This window comes from Pseudomicrostroma glucosiphilum, assembly GCF_003144135.1.
Source record: "Pseudomicrostroma glucosiphilum strain MCA 4718 unplaced genomic scaffold BCV69scaffold_5, whole genome shotgun sequence".
Lineage (NCBI taxonomy): Eukaryota > Fungi > Basidiomycota > Exobasidiomycetes > Microstromatales > Microstromataceae > Microstroma > Microstroma glucosiphilum.
Genome location: NW_020289917.1, coordinates 68408 through 81599, shown reverse-complemented (window position 1 = coordinate 81599; position 13192 = coordinate 68408). Strand labels below are relative to the sequence as shown.

The 13192-nt window shown below is 57.3% G+C and overlaps 5 protein-coding genes across 5 annotated transcripts; 3 read left to right on the top strand and 2 right to left on the bottom strand.

Moving 5' to 3' along the window:
• Positions 1-1055: 1055 nt before the first annotated feature.
• On the top strand, positions 1056-2152 carry BCV69DRAFT_298295 (hypothetical protein; the record flags this gene model as incomplete). Its single annotated transcript, XM_025494206.1, has 5 exons — positions 1056-1255; positions 1335-1414; positions 1509-1789; positions 1874-1910; positions 2019-2152. The coding sequence occupies 5 exons, from the start codon at positions 1056-1058 to the stop codon at positions 2150-2152; spliced, it is 732 nt and encodes a 243-aa protein (XP_025348428.1).
• A 1861-nt stretch (positions 2153-4013) lies between these two features.
• BCV69DRAFT_164799 (hypothetical protein) lies at positions 4014-8537 on the top strand. The gene is made up of 2 exons (XM_025489462.1): positions 4014-4019; positions 4349-8537. Exon 2 carries the CDS (start codon positions 4506-4508, stop codon positions 8385-8387), a length of 3882 nt encoding a protein of 1293 aa, XP_025348427.1. The 5' UTR covers positions 4014-4019; positions 4349-4505; the 3' UTR covers positions 8388-8537.
• BCV69DRAFT_164795 (hypothetical protein) lies at positions 8392-9024 on the top strand. The gene has a single exon (XM_025489461.1). The coding sequence runs from the start codon at positions 8491-8493 to the stop codon at positions 8965-8967; it is 477 nt and encodes a 158-aa protein (XP_025348426.1). The 5' UTR covers positions 8392-8490; the 3' UTR covers positions 8968-9024.
• Positions 9025-9657, bottom strand: BCV69DRAFT_164794 (hypothetical protein). Its single transcript, XM_025489460.1, has one exon. The coding sequence runs from the start codon at positions 9517-9519 to the stop codon at positions 9082-9084; it is 438 nt and encodes a 145-aa protein (XP_025348425.1). The 5' UTR covers positions 9520-9657; the 3' UTR covers positions 9025-9081.
• Positions 9658-12717, bottom strand: BCV69DRAFT_164806 (hypothetical protein). The gene is made up of 3 exons (XM_025489463.1): positions 11114-12717; positions 10686-11005; positions 9658-10593 (listed from the first exon to the last, which is right to left on the bottom strand). Exons 1-3 carry the CDS (start codon positions 12517-12519, stop codon positions 9797-9799), a joined length of 2523 nt encoding a protein of 840 aa, XP_025348424.1. The 5' UTR covers positions 12520-12717; the 3' UTR covers positions 9658-9796.
• Between the last annotated feature and the right edge of the window lie 475 nt (positions 12718-13192).

Below are 13192 nucleotides of genomic sequence, written 5' to 3'. Positions count from 1 at the left end.
ACTTTGAAAAGAGGGTTAGAGACGAGCGAATAGAGACAGAATTGAGGTATTAGCGGTGTGAGATTCCATACAAGAGACGGGCGAGTGAGGGACGAGGACGAGGGCAAGGATGGAGAGGGGATGAATGGAGGGAAAGGGTGTGAGGATATAAGCGTGACCGAGCGAGGATGGGGACGAGCCAGATCGGGGGCGAGGAAGCGCAAGCGTGAAGCGGACTGATTGGTCGAGCCAGTCTCTACTCCGCACCACAACACTATGCTTCGAGCAACCCGCGCCCCGCCCAGCATTCCACACAAAATCGTAAGGGTCGAGCGTCCCTTCCCCGACCTCGGTTGAGTGCTTGCCTGGGGTCCAGCACTATCAGAGACCCACTTCCGCTGCGGGGTGAATGAAGCTCCCGCGTTTGCTGTGGTTCAGACTTTGCCCAAAAGGCAGCAAAGAAAATTCTTGCGGAATGGCTACCCAAGCTGCTCGCGAGCTCACTGCTGAATCTTGCTTGGCGTAGGATGTCCTACGACGTTTCTAGTGGTCGCACCAACGTCTCTGAACCACCTCTCAGACTTCTCCCGGCAAGAATACCGTTCGACCTCCTCTGAACAGGTCGTGGGATCGTCCATGCTGCTTCGAGGTGTTTTGTGTTATTTCCCCCGCACGCCACATTTCTCCGCACCTCGCTTATTTTAGTCTCGCGTGCCGTTCGAAGCGTAATCGTCCGACCTTGCGCGTTGACCTCGAATGCTTATTAGCCTTTCGGCTGTTTCCACATCGTAGAAAGAGGTGACAGCAGCATGAGACACAGTCGTGCCAAGGGCGGTCATGCTGTTCGGCTGTCTCGCTTGCTCTCGTCCGTGACGGGCAGCAGGCGGCAGCAGGGGACGCGCCTGTGAGAGAAACACAGTCGGACTTCTCGCTACGGCTTTGCTCGGCGCTGCCCCGAAGCCGGACGGAAGAGGCCCGACGGCCTTGCGGGGAGCTGCGAGTCACTCCTTCCGTCTAGCTCGCTAAATCGCTACCAGTGAGCTCTCGAGTCCCCCTTCCTCTCCTCCTCTTGCACAATGTCTGCCTACGGTACGGTCGCAGCTCCTGCCAATAGCAAGACGCTTGTTCCTCGGCTCTTTCCTCTTCCTGAGCGTGTGAGGAGAGATCAGAATGACGAACGCGCCGCTGTGCTGTGTGTGCCCTTCGGCGGTGGCCAGGAGGGCAAAGTGAGCCTACCGACCGAGGCGAGGCAGCTCATGGCCGACGTCTTCAACAAGTGAGGAGAAAATGTAAGGGAGAGTCAGCGGACTTGGAGAGGAGCATCTGACCTCATCTTGTTACAATCGTCCCTCTAGAGAGCTGGAGAAAGGTGTCACATACCCGCAAAGGGGGCCAATGAGCTTGGAAGAGTTTTCAACATACTTCTGCTCTTGCGGTGAGACTGAAGGGCTTCTGCGAAGACAGGTCTCTAGCTTTGCCCAAACTTCTTATCTCATGCTGCCATTCTGCGCCACGTTATCCCTCCACAGAGCTCATCGTGGGCGTCTTCCTCTCAGCGGCCTCCCTTCCATCGAGTCTGAGCGCCGACCAATTGCCGTCGACCGGCCAGGCGCTGAGTGATCCCAACACTCTTCAAACACTACTGCCGTCTCCGTCGCAATGGAAGGAGTCATTGGCACTCTTCTACTACATCAAACCAAATTACCCTGGCAGATCCTCGCACCTGTGCAATGCTGGTTTCGTTGTCCCTCCGTCTAATCGGGGGCTTGGTCTCGGAGGTTTGGCCGGTAGAAGCTTCCTTCACTTCGCGGTAAGGAGAACGGGCAAACGAGTGGAACCTTTCGTGGAGGCTTTTGACTGATACGGTCTCGTCATTACCTACCCTTTCCTACAGCCCGAGCTAGGGTACCAGGGATCCGTCTTCAACCTAGGTGAGGCCGGTCAAAGGAGGACGCATCCGCCACGGTCAAAGCAATTGCGGTTACGTGGGGCAAGCAGGGTGTTCACCTTACCTTCTATCTTTACGTTGCCCCTCACAGTCTATGAGAACAATGTGGCGTCTCTGTCCATCTGGCAACGGTTGGGGTTCACACAGGTCGGGAAAATTCCGGGCGCAGGGCTGCTGAGGACGGCAGATGGTAAAGGCGAGGAATACGTCGACGCATGGGTGTGAGTATTACAATGCTCAAGGTTCCGGTGCTCGAAGAGGCGGAGCTAGCAGTAGTATAAAGGTGGTGACGACGCGGGACTACGGTCTATGATTTGTTCGGGCATATGTAGACTGACAAGCCACTATCTACCCCTGCCCCGCATTGTGACAAAGCATTCACTGCAACTTCGACGAGAGGCGTAAAAGAGAAGAGGCTGTGGTAGCCAGCCGTGAAGTGTCCTAGGTGCGGCGGAGGAGGAGGAGCAGCAGCAGCGTCAGCAGTACGGTGAGGGCCTCCCACCTCACGAGATGTTTCGGCCGAGTGCGACAGGCGCTTGACGGAGTTTTCTGTCGGACGAGAGTCAATGACGGGAAAATGTAGTCAGATAAACCGGTCAAGGCATATGCGCACACAATCACAGTGGAGGAGATGAGCCAAGAACATCGAAGTTGGTTCTGTATTCGCCCGTCTGAAGCCAGAGACAGGCATACGCCGGCGGTCCGCTGCCCGCGATCAAGGGACAAAGAAGGGCTAAGCCTGATGCATCCGACGATGCCGTGGGCACTGAAGCAGAGGTCGCGGTTGAATCTTATTTTGGCCGCGTGGGTACCGTAGACGGCCCGCGCCAGATGCGACGCGAGATGGATTCAGCCACCAAAATAACATGACGGGGGGGGGGTCCTGCGCCGGCCCTGCTGCCCCCTCGCCCCCCTCCCCCACCTGCCCGCCAATGCTTCTCATCTTCCCAGGGGTTTCGGAATGCAATGCGCCCCCTTTGTGATTTCGGGTCAATGAGTAGTGAGTGGGTGAGTGGGTAAGGGGAGCTATACAGAAAAGGATGAGGCGGCGAATCCGGGTAGACATTCAGCGACGACGTCTATTCGCGGGGTCCGAGGTAGCCGGCCGGTGTGATCGAGTGACAGAATGGTTTCTGACGTGTCAAACGGGACCGCCTCGGAGTGAAGGCGTCGATTGAGATGGGCATGTTTCACCGTGGATGCTGTGCTTCCGCTTTCTCTCTCTTTTTCTTCGTTGACGCGAGTTGCTGCTAGGATCAGACAGACGACGCTATGCTTCAAGGTGGTGGGTGTGTGAGTCGTGGCCAACTCAAAGTGGTGCAAGGTTAGAGGCGACGACGTCACGACGCTACCTCGGTAGCTAAATTGTCCTGTCCAACAAGGGGTGGGGTGTAGGTGCTGATGTCCAGCAGCGGTGAGTCTGCGAGGCGCAAAGCTTGTGTGAATGGCCCGGCTGCACCGCGAGTTTATGGGCGTGGGTGAAGTGGCTTGAAGTTGGTGCGAGGCGTGGCGCCTCAAGTCGCCAGGATTCCCCGCCTGTGTATCGTCGGGGATTCTGCGCCACGCCCTTTCGGGAGATGTCAAATAAGGCCGCACCTCGCATCGCCCTGCAAGCCGACGGCGCTGGGCCTAGGACGCCTGCCTTTGCCTTTGCCCTCGCAACGGCAGCAGCAACAGCAACAGCACCACGACGATGTACCATCCACGTTCCGCGCCTCGGAGCAAAGGCAACACTGCAACCACTGCTGCTTGACCCTGTACCCCGTCCACCCTATTTCCCCCACGACATCCTCTTGTTCCCCTTTACCCATCTATCCTTTGTCCTGTCCTACCTGCCATTACCAAACTACCCGATCCATACTTCGTCTCGTCTACCGTCCCCACGATTTCATCTACGTCCTCTGTGCGCCCCTCCGGACCTAGCACGACTCTCTCGTCTGCCTACCACTTCTTGCTGCGACGACCTTGGCAACACCTCGGACCTCGGAACTGAGGGCAGAAGGAAAGCGCCCCACGAAGCCAAGCTGTAGAGAGGTCCGAGCGGACCAAAGGCACCATACACAACCCGCAATCGGTCACAAGGTCGGCACAGGTGAGTAGCTAGTGGTCAGCTCCATCACACCGAGGGAGAGAGACAAGGTTGAGAGGAGCCGCGGAGTCCAAGCGACGCTCCGGATCCCATGGGTTATCAGGGTCTGGGATGAAGTGGGGCACATGGCTGGCACAGACATTGCCTGCTCCGCCGAAGGACCTCACAGTCTGCAGGATTTGCTGTACGTGTTGGAGGCCCCTTATCCGCCATACTGAATGCGATTCTCTCTCTCTCTCTCCCCTCTTTCCCTCGCTCCTTTCCAACATGCCCCTCCTCGATACCCCCATTCCTCCCGATATTGCTGCATCTCTTGATGAACCCTGCATCAGACGGCCTGTGTGGACAATCCCTTCGTCAAGGTCTTCATCCTCGACTCCTACCCAATCATCATTCAGCGGACCGAGCGAGGTAGCTGATCCAGTCCCTCTCACCAGGGCTCTGGCAAGCAGCTGGCGTAGTCGCAGTCGTAGTGTGCTGACTGTGGCTATGGCCTCCGCTCATACATTTGAGCGGTCCCACCAACCGCAACGTCGCAATCGCAAACAAGATGTGCAAGCATCTCCATCCGGGACAAGCTACTTGCCAGCGGTCCCCCTCAACGGAGAGCCGCATGGGTCCGAACATAGCGATCGTTCTTCCGCTGGCAGCATGCTCCAACTCGATTTGGAGGGCTTGGACTTGGGTGGACCTTTGATGCCCTTCACACATTGTACGCCTCCTTCCGAGGGACATAGCAGCCCCAAGAAGTCGTCGTGGTCGAGGAATAGCCCGCAATGGCAACCACAATCACCCTCGCAACAGAGCAATACATACTCTGGAAGTAGCAGCAACAGCAAGAAGATGAGTGCCGCACTCAACTTGGCAAGAAGGTTCACACCCAATGCCACGGGAGATGCCCGCCGCACACCCTTCCAGTCCACGCAGCAAGGCATCGAGATCGACTCTTTCGTCGCCCACCTGCGTGATGATTGCTCGGGCACCAACGAGATTCTGGGCTCAGACGCTATCCTTAGCGCCAATGCCGTTGGTGTTTCTGCATCCACAAATCGCGGGGGAGCCTTGATGCTGGACACGGGCGCCCTTGCAAACATTGCTTCGACCTCTACATCTCCACCCCATTCACCTCCTTCTCACAGTATCAACATTCCCACACCTCAAGGTATTCGCACATCCTCGTCAGCCTTTGCAGAGCATCGTGGCTCGCCTCCGGGGAAGCGAGCACCTTGGCAGGAGACAATCTCGGAACAAGTTTTGGGTGGGTTCGCATCGCTAGGAGTGCCTTCTTCTTCCACATCACAGCACCAAGCATCCGGATCCGCTACAGGAAAATCGCGGCCCACTCTAGCAGCCTCTGCCCGATCGACTTCACGCAGTGGAGGTCTGGTGTCATACATGGGTGACAGCGGTGTGAGTGAAGCAACGCCTCCAACTTCACCCATGTGGTCGACCGACTCGTACAGCAAGCCGCGCTGGCAGACGATGATTCCAGTGAAGAGACAGTCTGAGGCGTCGAAGGTGTTAGAGTTGATGTCCATAGACGAGCTCTCCCAGCATGCTATCGATGTGGGCCATCTGGGAGACTGGGAGGGCGCTTCCTTGGTTCCAGCCGACGGTCCTTACGAAGGCGAAGAGTCAGTAGCAGCCTCATGGCGAGCGGCAAGACAGACCCAACAGAAGCGGCAGTGGATCTGTGCGCCCGTTGTACCAGATGACGAGTTGGCGGCAGAAAGAACCATTGTCGTCTCGGATTGCAAGGCAAGTACATCAGCACGAGCAGCTCTACCGTCCAATCTCAGCAGGGGTCCTCCCCTTGCCTTCTCTGGTCTCGCAAGCTTCGAACTGCGCTTTTTGCGTGGTCGCTTAGCAGATCGGCGGGTTCATTTAGCCACCCCTGCTCAGCTGAAGGAAGTCTATGGCAAGTACGGTACCACTGGCAGTCGGCAAGGGCAGGAGAGGAAACCTCGCTCGCACAGCTGGGGCACTACAGAACGTCCGCGGATAGTAAAGAAACTGTTTACGTCTGAAGGGTCTTCAAAATTCAAGGCTAACAATGGTGGTACAAGCCAGGCTTTGAGGCGCACCAGGTCTAGACCAGCGCTCCAGCTTGATCCGTTTGGCCTTCCCGACTTAAAGGACTCGATTGCTCGGTCTTCTCGAAGGCTGTCCTTCGATGCTAGCGCCACTCAGAGTAGCTCCAACTACCCTTCTCTACTCACGCCAACCCACTTGCGCAGTGGAGACTTCCTTGCTCCCGGTGATGCGCTTGGGTCCACGAAAGCCGATGTGAAGCCGTCGAACGCCTTCAGCGGTATTTCCAACGGGCCGTTCGCGAATTACGCTATGGACTCTTGCTCTCCCACCGCAAGTGGCTCTACATCACGCAGAGGCCCAGCCTCGCCTGTAAAGCCAGAGTTCCACACCGGCATGGCGTCTAGCTTTTCTTCTCCACCTACAGCTACGCCGCTGCAGCTCAGCCCTTCTCTGTGCAGCGAGGTAGAGCAGGAAAGGCAAGCAGAAGCAGCTGCCTTCGCAAAAGCTCTCCCTGCGCTACCTATTACCAGTGATGCGGGATCCAGCGCAACAAGCAGTCCCTCGAAGACGCATAGTGTCAGGACTCGAATGACGTCTGCTCCGCCTGCTCCTAGCGCTACATTGGTCTCGCAAGCGGCACCCGCTGAGCACACAGGCCCGCGTCTTCGCAAAGAGCCATCAAAGATCGGTGGCTGGCTCAAGAAGAAGATGGGCGGCGGCTCTAGCTCTGCTAATGCAGGCAGCAAGACCAGCTCTAGCACAATCACGGCCAAGAAGGACGAAGCCGAACAGTCATCTCTCAAGGCCCCGCCTGCAAATGCGAACATGTCTGCTGATCCATTCGCGGCGTATCGCGATGCAGAACGCCGACCGGCCCTCAAGGACTCGGGTGTACGTGCACACAGCTTTTACCACATGGGACACAATGACAGAGACCTCGACGTCCTGTCTGATATGGCAGACGACCCGCACTCCCTCTTTGCTGCCAATTCCTTTCCCTTTGGGAAGCCCAATGGCGACTGTCCCAAGAGAGGTAGCAAATTGTTGCAGAAACAGGGAGAAGCTGCACCGAGTTGGTCCAGTCGAGGATCTCTTATGCCTCCTTATGCTGCTGGCAGGAGGGCGAGCGCGAGTGATGACGACATCGTGGCACATGCTGGACAAGCTGCTCGGAACTTGTCCTTTGGCACTATCGGCAAGAAGGACAAGTCGAGAAGCACTCTCGGCTCGAAATGCAGAGCAGCGGCATATGCTGCTGGCTCCCCTGCCCTCAAGCCGTCTGGACTGGCGGCTAGCTCTCAGCCACGGATCTCCTCGCCACTGGCGCAACGGGCGGCTTTGATCTCCGAGAAGCCCATACTGTCCCCGCCAGAGACGGCCAAGCCGGGTCCTCTGCAGTTTGCAAAAGGTACAGCCTTGACCCGGCTAGCCTCAGATGAGTCCAAGTTGACCTTGGGTTCTCGAAGCCTACAGCTTTTGGGCATCGAGAATGTTCCTGCCGACGCGTTGAGCATGATCATCCCTCTGCCCCTCTCCTCAACCTCAGGTCGTCAACAGCGCTACCTTCGCTTGAACTACGTGCCCTTCGGTCACGAGCACAGAGCAGAGTACCGCTTCAACAGTGACGGCTCCTCCAAGTCGTCGCCACACCTGGGCAGCCACCCGCCCTGCGCAAATGGGACAATGTCTTTCTCTCCTCCATCCTGGTACCACCGCCTCGGTGCTGCCAGCATAGGGCACACCAAGCCCATCTCCAGTGAAGAAAGCTACCCGTACGAAGGAGCAGGCTCAGCAGCAAAGCCCACCTACCTCTTCGGAGCAGGACCAGCGGCAGCTCACGATGCGCAGGCGAAGAGCGCCGCGGTGCCCAATCGCCAGCAGACGGGGCCAGAGGCGTTCCGTGTGACAGCAATGGTGCTTGCTGCACCCGACGAGGAGGGAGAGGCTGAGCTCCGCCCCCCTTCGAAGCTCCTTGCGGCGGCGATGCGCTTTTCGCATTCCAGCGGGACAGCCAAGAGTGGTTCTGGTACTGGCAGGACTCAAGGGGATGATCAGTCAACGCTTGAGAGGGACAGGCAGGAAGAAGACAAGCGCGCTGTTTGCTGGCTTCCTGAGCCTACACCCTTCCCCATTGTCCTGGTGACGTGCTGTGGAGAGTACGTGGACTTTGTCTCGGAGGGATGGGAGGCGCTGGGATTGGGCGGCGGGCCCATCGAGACGAGCGGCGATGGTGTGCGCCATGAAGAGGACGACGAGGAGGAGGAAGACGATAGGAGCGCTCTTTTTGGCGTTGCGGACCTGGTGGCAGCGGGGTGCGCTGCCGTCATGGATCTGTGAGACGCTTCTAGCTCCTGATGCGGTAGCAGTAGCGGTAGCGGTAGCAGCTTCCTCTCCCTTTCACTTTAACTTTCAGTTTCAATTCTTTCCACTATAATTATTCATGACACGGGGGATAGAAGCAGAAAGGGCACACCTTCTTTATCTCGAAGCTTACCTCACTCTTCATCGTTCCTTACTGAATTGCAATCAGAGGAGGATTGCTGCGAATAAACACTCTATACCAGAATTCGAATCAACTATATTCCATCCATCATCAGTCTGTACTACTACTTGCAGCACCCTGTCTGTTCTCTCTCATGTGTCTGTGTCTCCCCAATCGTCAGCGTCTTCCTCTTCCTCTTCCTCTTCCTCTTCCTCTTCCTCTTCCTCTTCCTCTTCCTCTTCCTCGTCCTCCCCTTCTCCTTTGTCCTCCCCTTCTTCCTCGTCCTCGTCTTTGTCCCTCACGCCAATGGCCCTCATCGGAGTCGTGTGGGGGTGGGGGTGGCTGGGGGGCTCGTCTCGTCTCCTTTCAAACTCATATGCGCCACCGCCACTGCCACTGCCACTGCCCCCCACCGGAAAAAGGCGTGAGGCGTGAGGCGTGAGGCATGAGGCGCAAGGGGCGAGAGGCGCGAGAGGCGTGAGAGGTGAGAGGTGAAAGGCGCGAGGCGAGAAAGTCAGACAGAGGACCTGGTCACCTTCATACATCCTACTAGTCTACCGGAACTTCCGTCCTTGAAATTTCGAATCCCTCGCATTTTCCGAGCACTGAGCACAGAGTACTGAGCACTGAGTACTGGAGGCTGGAGGCTGGAGGTAGGACGGACAATGGAGGGTCCGAGGGTGCATGGAGGAGTCTTTCACGTTTCAGGAAACAAGACGCATGGTGCCGAGACAGAGGGAGATTGAGGGAGGGGAGGGAAGAGGCGTGCTCCATGGAGGGCGTAACAAACAGTGAGCTGATCTGCCACGCGAATTCGATGCCTCCCCTGCTTCCTGCTTCGTGCCTCATGCTTTGCGCTAAGTGCCAAGTGCTAAGCAGTACCATTGCTATTGATTGATTTGAGAGTGCACGATCCAGTGCGGTGCAGTGCAGTGCGGTGCGGTGCGGTGATGTACAATGCAACAAGAAAAGAAAAAGGAGACACATGAAGTGGGTTGGAGGGGAACCTTGACGGCGAAAAGGTAGAAGTGGAAGTGGGAGAGAGAGGCAGAAAGGGTATAGAACAACGTCTGCAAGAATAGGAGTAAAGGATGCAGGAAGCAAGAGGGAAGAGGAAGCGAGACCATTAGATAGCCACTTCCCGTGTGCCAAGAAGTCGAGTTGCCAAGATGCCAAGGAGCCAAGAACGCGACGTGTCCAATCAGCCCGGCGAGACGCAGACAGAGGGAGAGACAAAGAAGAGGTCTGGTCTCAGCCTCGGATCTCAAGGTCCGTCCAGAGGTACAGGCATCATCTGTCCAGTAGCCCTTCGCAGGCTAGCAGCATGTTCCCCTGCAGAGCTCGATCCAGAGAGCCTACCGGCATCATGATCCCGGTAGCCACTACTGCTGCCTCCCGCCCCACCGCTGGCAGTAAGCCTGAGTCTAGTCGCGGCCCAAAGTCGGGCTCGACGAATGCTGGGCACCGTCTCGGGTGGAAGCTGTTCTTCGCGAACGCCCGTCTGGGCGAGACTGCTGACGAGGTTGCGAAGCTCCTCCTGCGCTGCTCCGTCCCCTACAATGGCTGCGGGGAAGCGGATGGCTAACCGCTGCTCTGCGTCCATGGATATCATTAGGGCCAGGAGGACTCGATCGCCATTGGTGCTTTGTCCGTGGCCACCGCTCAGAGGAGAGAGACTTGGTCTACGGTCGGAGGGATGTTGCGAATTGGGAGGTGTGTGCAGAATGCTGGGTGAAGTGGCGCCACTGACCGTCGTGATCCCATGACCAGCAGGGGACGTATACACAATGGAGATGTTACCCCACTCGGTCCCTCGTACACTAGTCCTCACGATGCTTTGAAGAGCATCACCGCTGGCGTATGCACTGGGCTCGACGTTGCCCAATGCACGCTTCGCACGACGGCTGGACCAGCCTGCGAGGGCTGCGTCGTACATTCGAGAGGTGATGCGACCTGTACCCGGAGGAGCACTGTCCATGCCCAGGGCGTTTTGTAAAGCTAGCGATTGGCATGCTTTAGAGAATTCTCCGGGTGTGATCGACATGACTTTAGCCAGAGAGCCTGTAAGCGAGACGAAAGAGCATGAGAGATATGAGTGACGGTCCTCGGAAAGTGCCCTTGTCTTCTGTCCAACACCCTGTGCGCATACTCACGATGGAAGTGGAACGTGCTGAGCCCTGCTCTTGCAGCATACTCCTTGAGCGTCTTCTTCTTTGGCTCTCCACCTTCCTCGGCCGAGTTGGTGGCAGCCATCATCATGTGCCTCACGCATTCACCGACCGCCACCACCGTCTGGTCTCCCCCACCAGACCGATCAGGCTTGCAGCGTCGGCAGCTACGGTAGCCCGCTGCCTCGGCCGCCGCGGCTGCGTTGGGGTGGGGGAAGAACTGAACGCGGTCGCGTGTGGGACGCTTGGAGGCGCACGATGGACGACAGTAGATGTGAGTTGTCGATGCACCGTAGAGGTAGTACCTGTTGGCAGAGTGCGGAAAAGCGGGCAGAGAATCCAGGGTCAGCTTACCAATCCGTACGTTCCATTGTGATGAAAGTTAGCGCTAGATGCGCGTACCGACTACTCACCTGTCTGCATGATGGGATCGATTGGCCACTCCTTCCCACCTAGCATCGTCATTGTCAAAGTCGGATCTACGGCTACCCACAAAGTCTTCGGCGCCCTCGCTGCTAGAACTCTGCAGCAGTGCTCGACCCGAAGGGCTCATCACGGTAGAGGTAGGGTGATGGAAGCTGTCCACGCTCGTCCATCCGCCATAGCCACTGCTGACCGGATCAGTACCACCACTGCTGCTACCGGCAAGTGCGGGTACGTCATTGACCGAACCGAATGCGGTCCCTGGAACGGGTCCAGCAGCTCCTGTTGCACCAGAGGGGATTGGACCGCCATACTGGCCAGGGCTAAGGTATTGCTGCGATTGATGCGGTTGCAGGTACATGCGATCACTTTGCGGTGGGTAGTACTCCATACTGGAGCTGACCGGTGTCGTGTAGGTGTCTCTTGCTTGTACCGCTTCTGAGAACCATGGCGACGGAGACAAGAGGTCAGGTAAGGTGACGTTTTGGTTGGTTGCGCTGCCCTGCAAGCTTCTCGGTTGATACATACTCGGCAGGGAGGATGAGCCTGAGCTCGACGAGCCAGGATAGTCGAGGTAGCGCGAAGTGTGTTGATATTGCTGAGGTGATGTAGAGTTGGAGGACGACGACGAGGAAGGCGGTAGGCTTGACTCCGTGCTGACGCTACCCTCCATGCTTCCTTGAGCGGCGCCCAGACCCGACCATGGTTGGAACGAGGAGGGTGCACTTTCTTGAGGGTAGCCCGCAACGTTGATGAATGGGACTGACGCCTGATCCTTGGTATGCCATCCTTGCATTGTTGGAACTCCCGAGGGGTAAGCAGAAGTGGGCGAACCGCGTGATTGTGATGCTTCGTAGGGCGGCCCTGAGAGATTTCGATTGAGGGATGGCTGCTGAGGGAATCCCATTCTGGAATTGGAGCTAGAGCCGAGCTGCTGTCCACGCGGTTCAGCGCCAGCGAGGGCGAGGCTCGTACTCGATGCAGATCGAGGGTAATTGGAAGACTGGAAGGCGGCCTGTCTGGGTGACAAGGTGGATCCGGATGGCGAGGCCGAGTACAAGGCAGATGAGGTGAAGAGCGGGGACTGAGAGTCCTGCCCAGCGCCAATACCGGCTGGTGCGTGGCTCCTATTGAAGAGACTGCCGCCTGCGTAGGACGATCCGGAGGACTGACTGCTTGCAGAGACTGGCGCACCTTGGCACTGATGGCATCGCCTGCCCTGAGCAGTGCAGATCCCCGTGCAGCCAGGAGCGGCAGTCAGACCCCTTTGGTCGCCGTACGAGCTCGAGCTGCCTTGGCCATCGCTCGGTCCCGCGTTGCCCGAGGAGGCAGGTCCAAAGATGGGTGACCTGTCATACAGGCCAGGCAGAGTAATACCAAGATGAGAGAGGGGCATTGCGACTAGCAAAAACAATGAAGGCGCAGGGAGGATTAGACAGAGACCGGTCTTGAACACTCCCGTACGATGTCCGACATGCGCTTCTAGCTAGATGGGTAAAAGGTGGTTACGCTGGGTCCCCTATATCAGCGTGACTTTTCAGTGAACGCCGATGCGGTGTGGTAGAGCGCAAGGGCCTCGTCGGAGGAAACCGTCGGGATGCGCAGAGAGGAAGAGGACAAAGGGACAAAAAGCGAGATAAGATTTGAGTGGGGTGCAAGATCCTCTACGAGTACGAGGGAGGAGGGGATTATAAGCAACGGCAGATACTTTTGGGAGGGGGAGGGGACAATCACGAGAAAGGAGGGGGAGGAGGAGGAGATTTGTTAGAGCTGAGCCGAGAAGGAAGACGCTTTTATGAGAAAGTCATGATGCCTCCGGAGCTCGGTGGTGACAGCTTGGAAGGACCAAGAGGACCCATGAATAGACCTAGTGGCCCAAGGGGAACGCGGGGGGCTCCGGAGGGAGATGATCGGCAGCAAGAATTGGTATAGAAGCGGAGGTGAGGCCATCGAAGAGGAGAGCAAGAAGTGGTCACTCTAGCTGCAGTCCTTCTGCACCTGGATCGTGGATACCGAAGGCAGCGGGGGAGCAGACTGCGAAAAGGAGCGCCGCCCGAAATAGGCAGCGC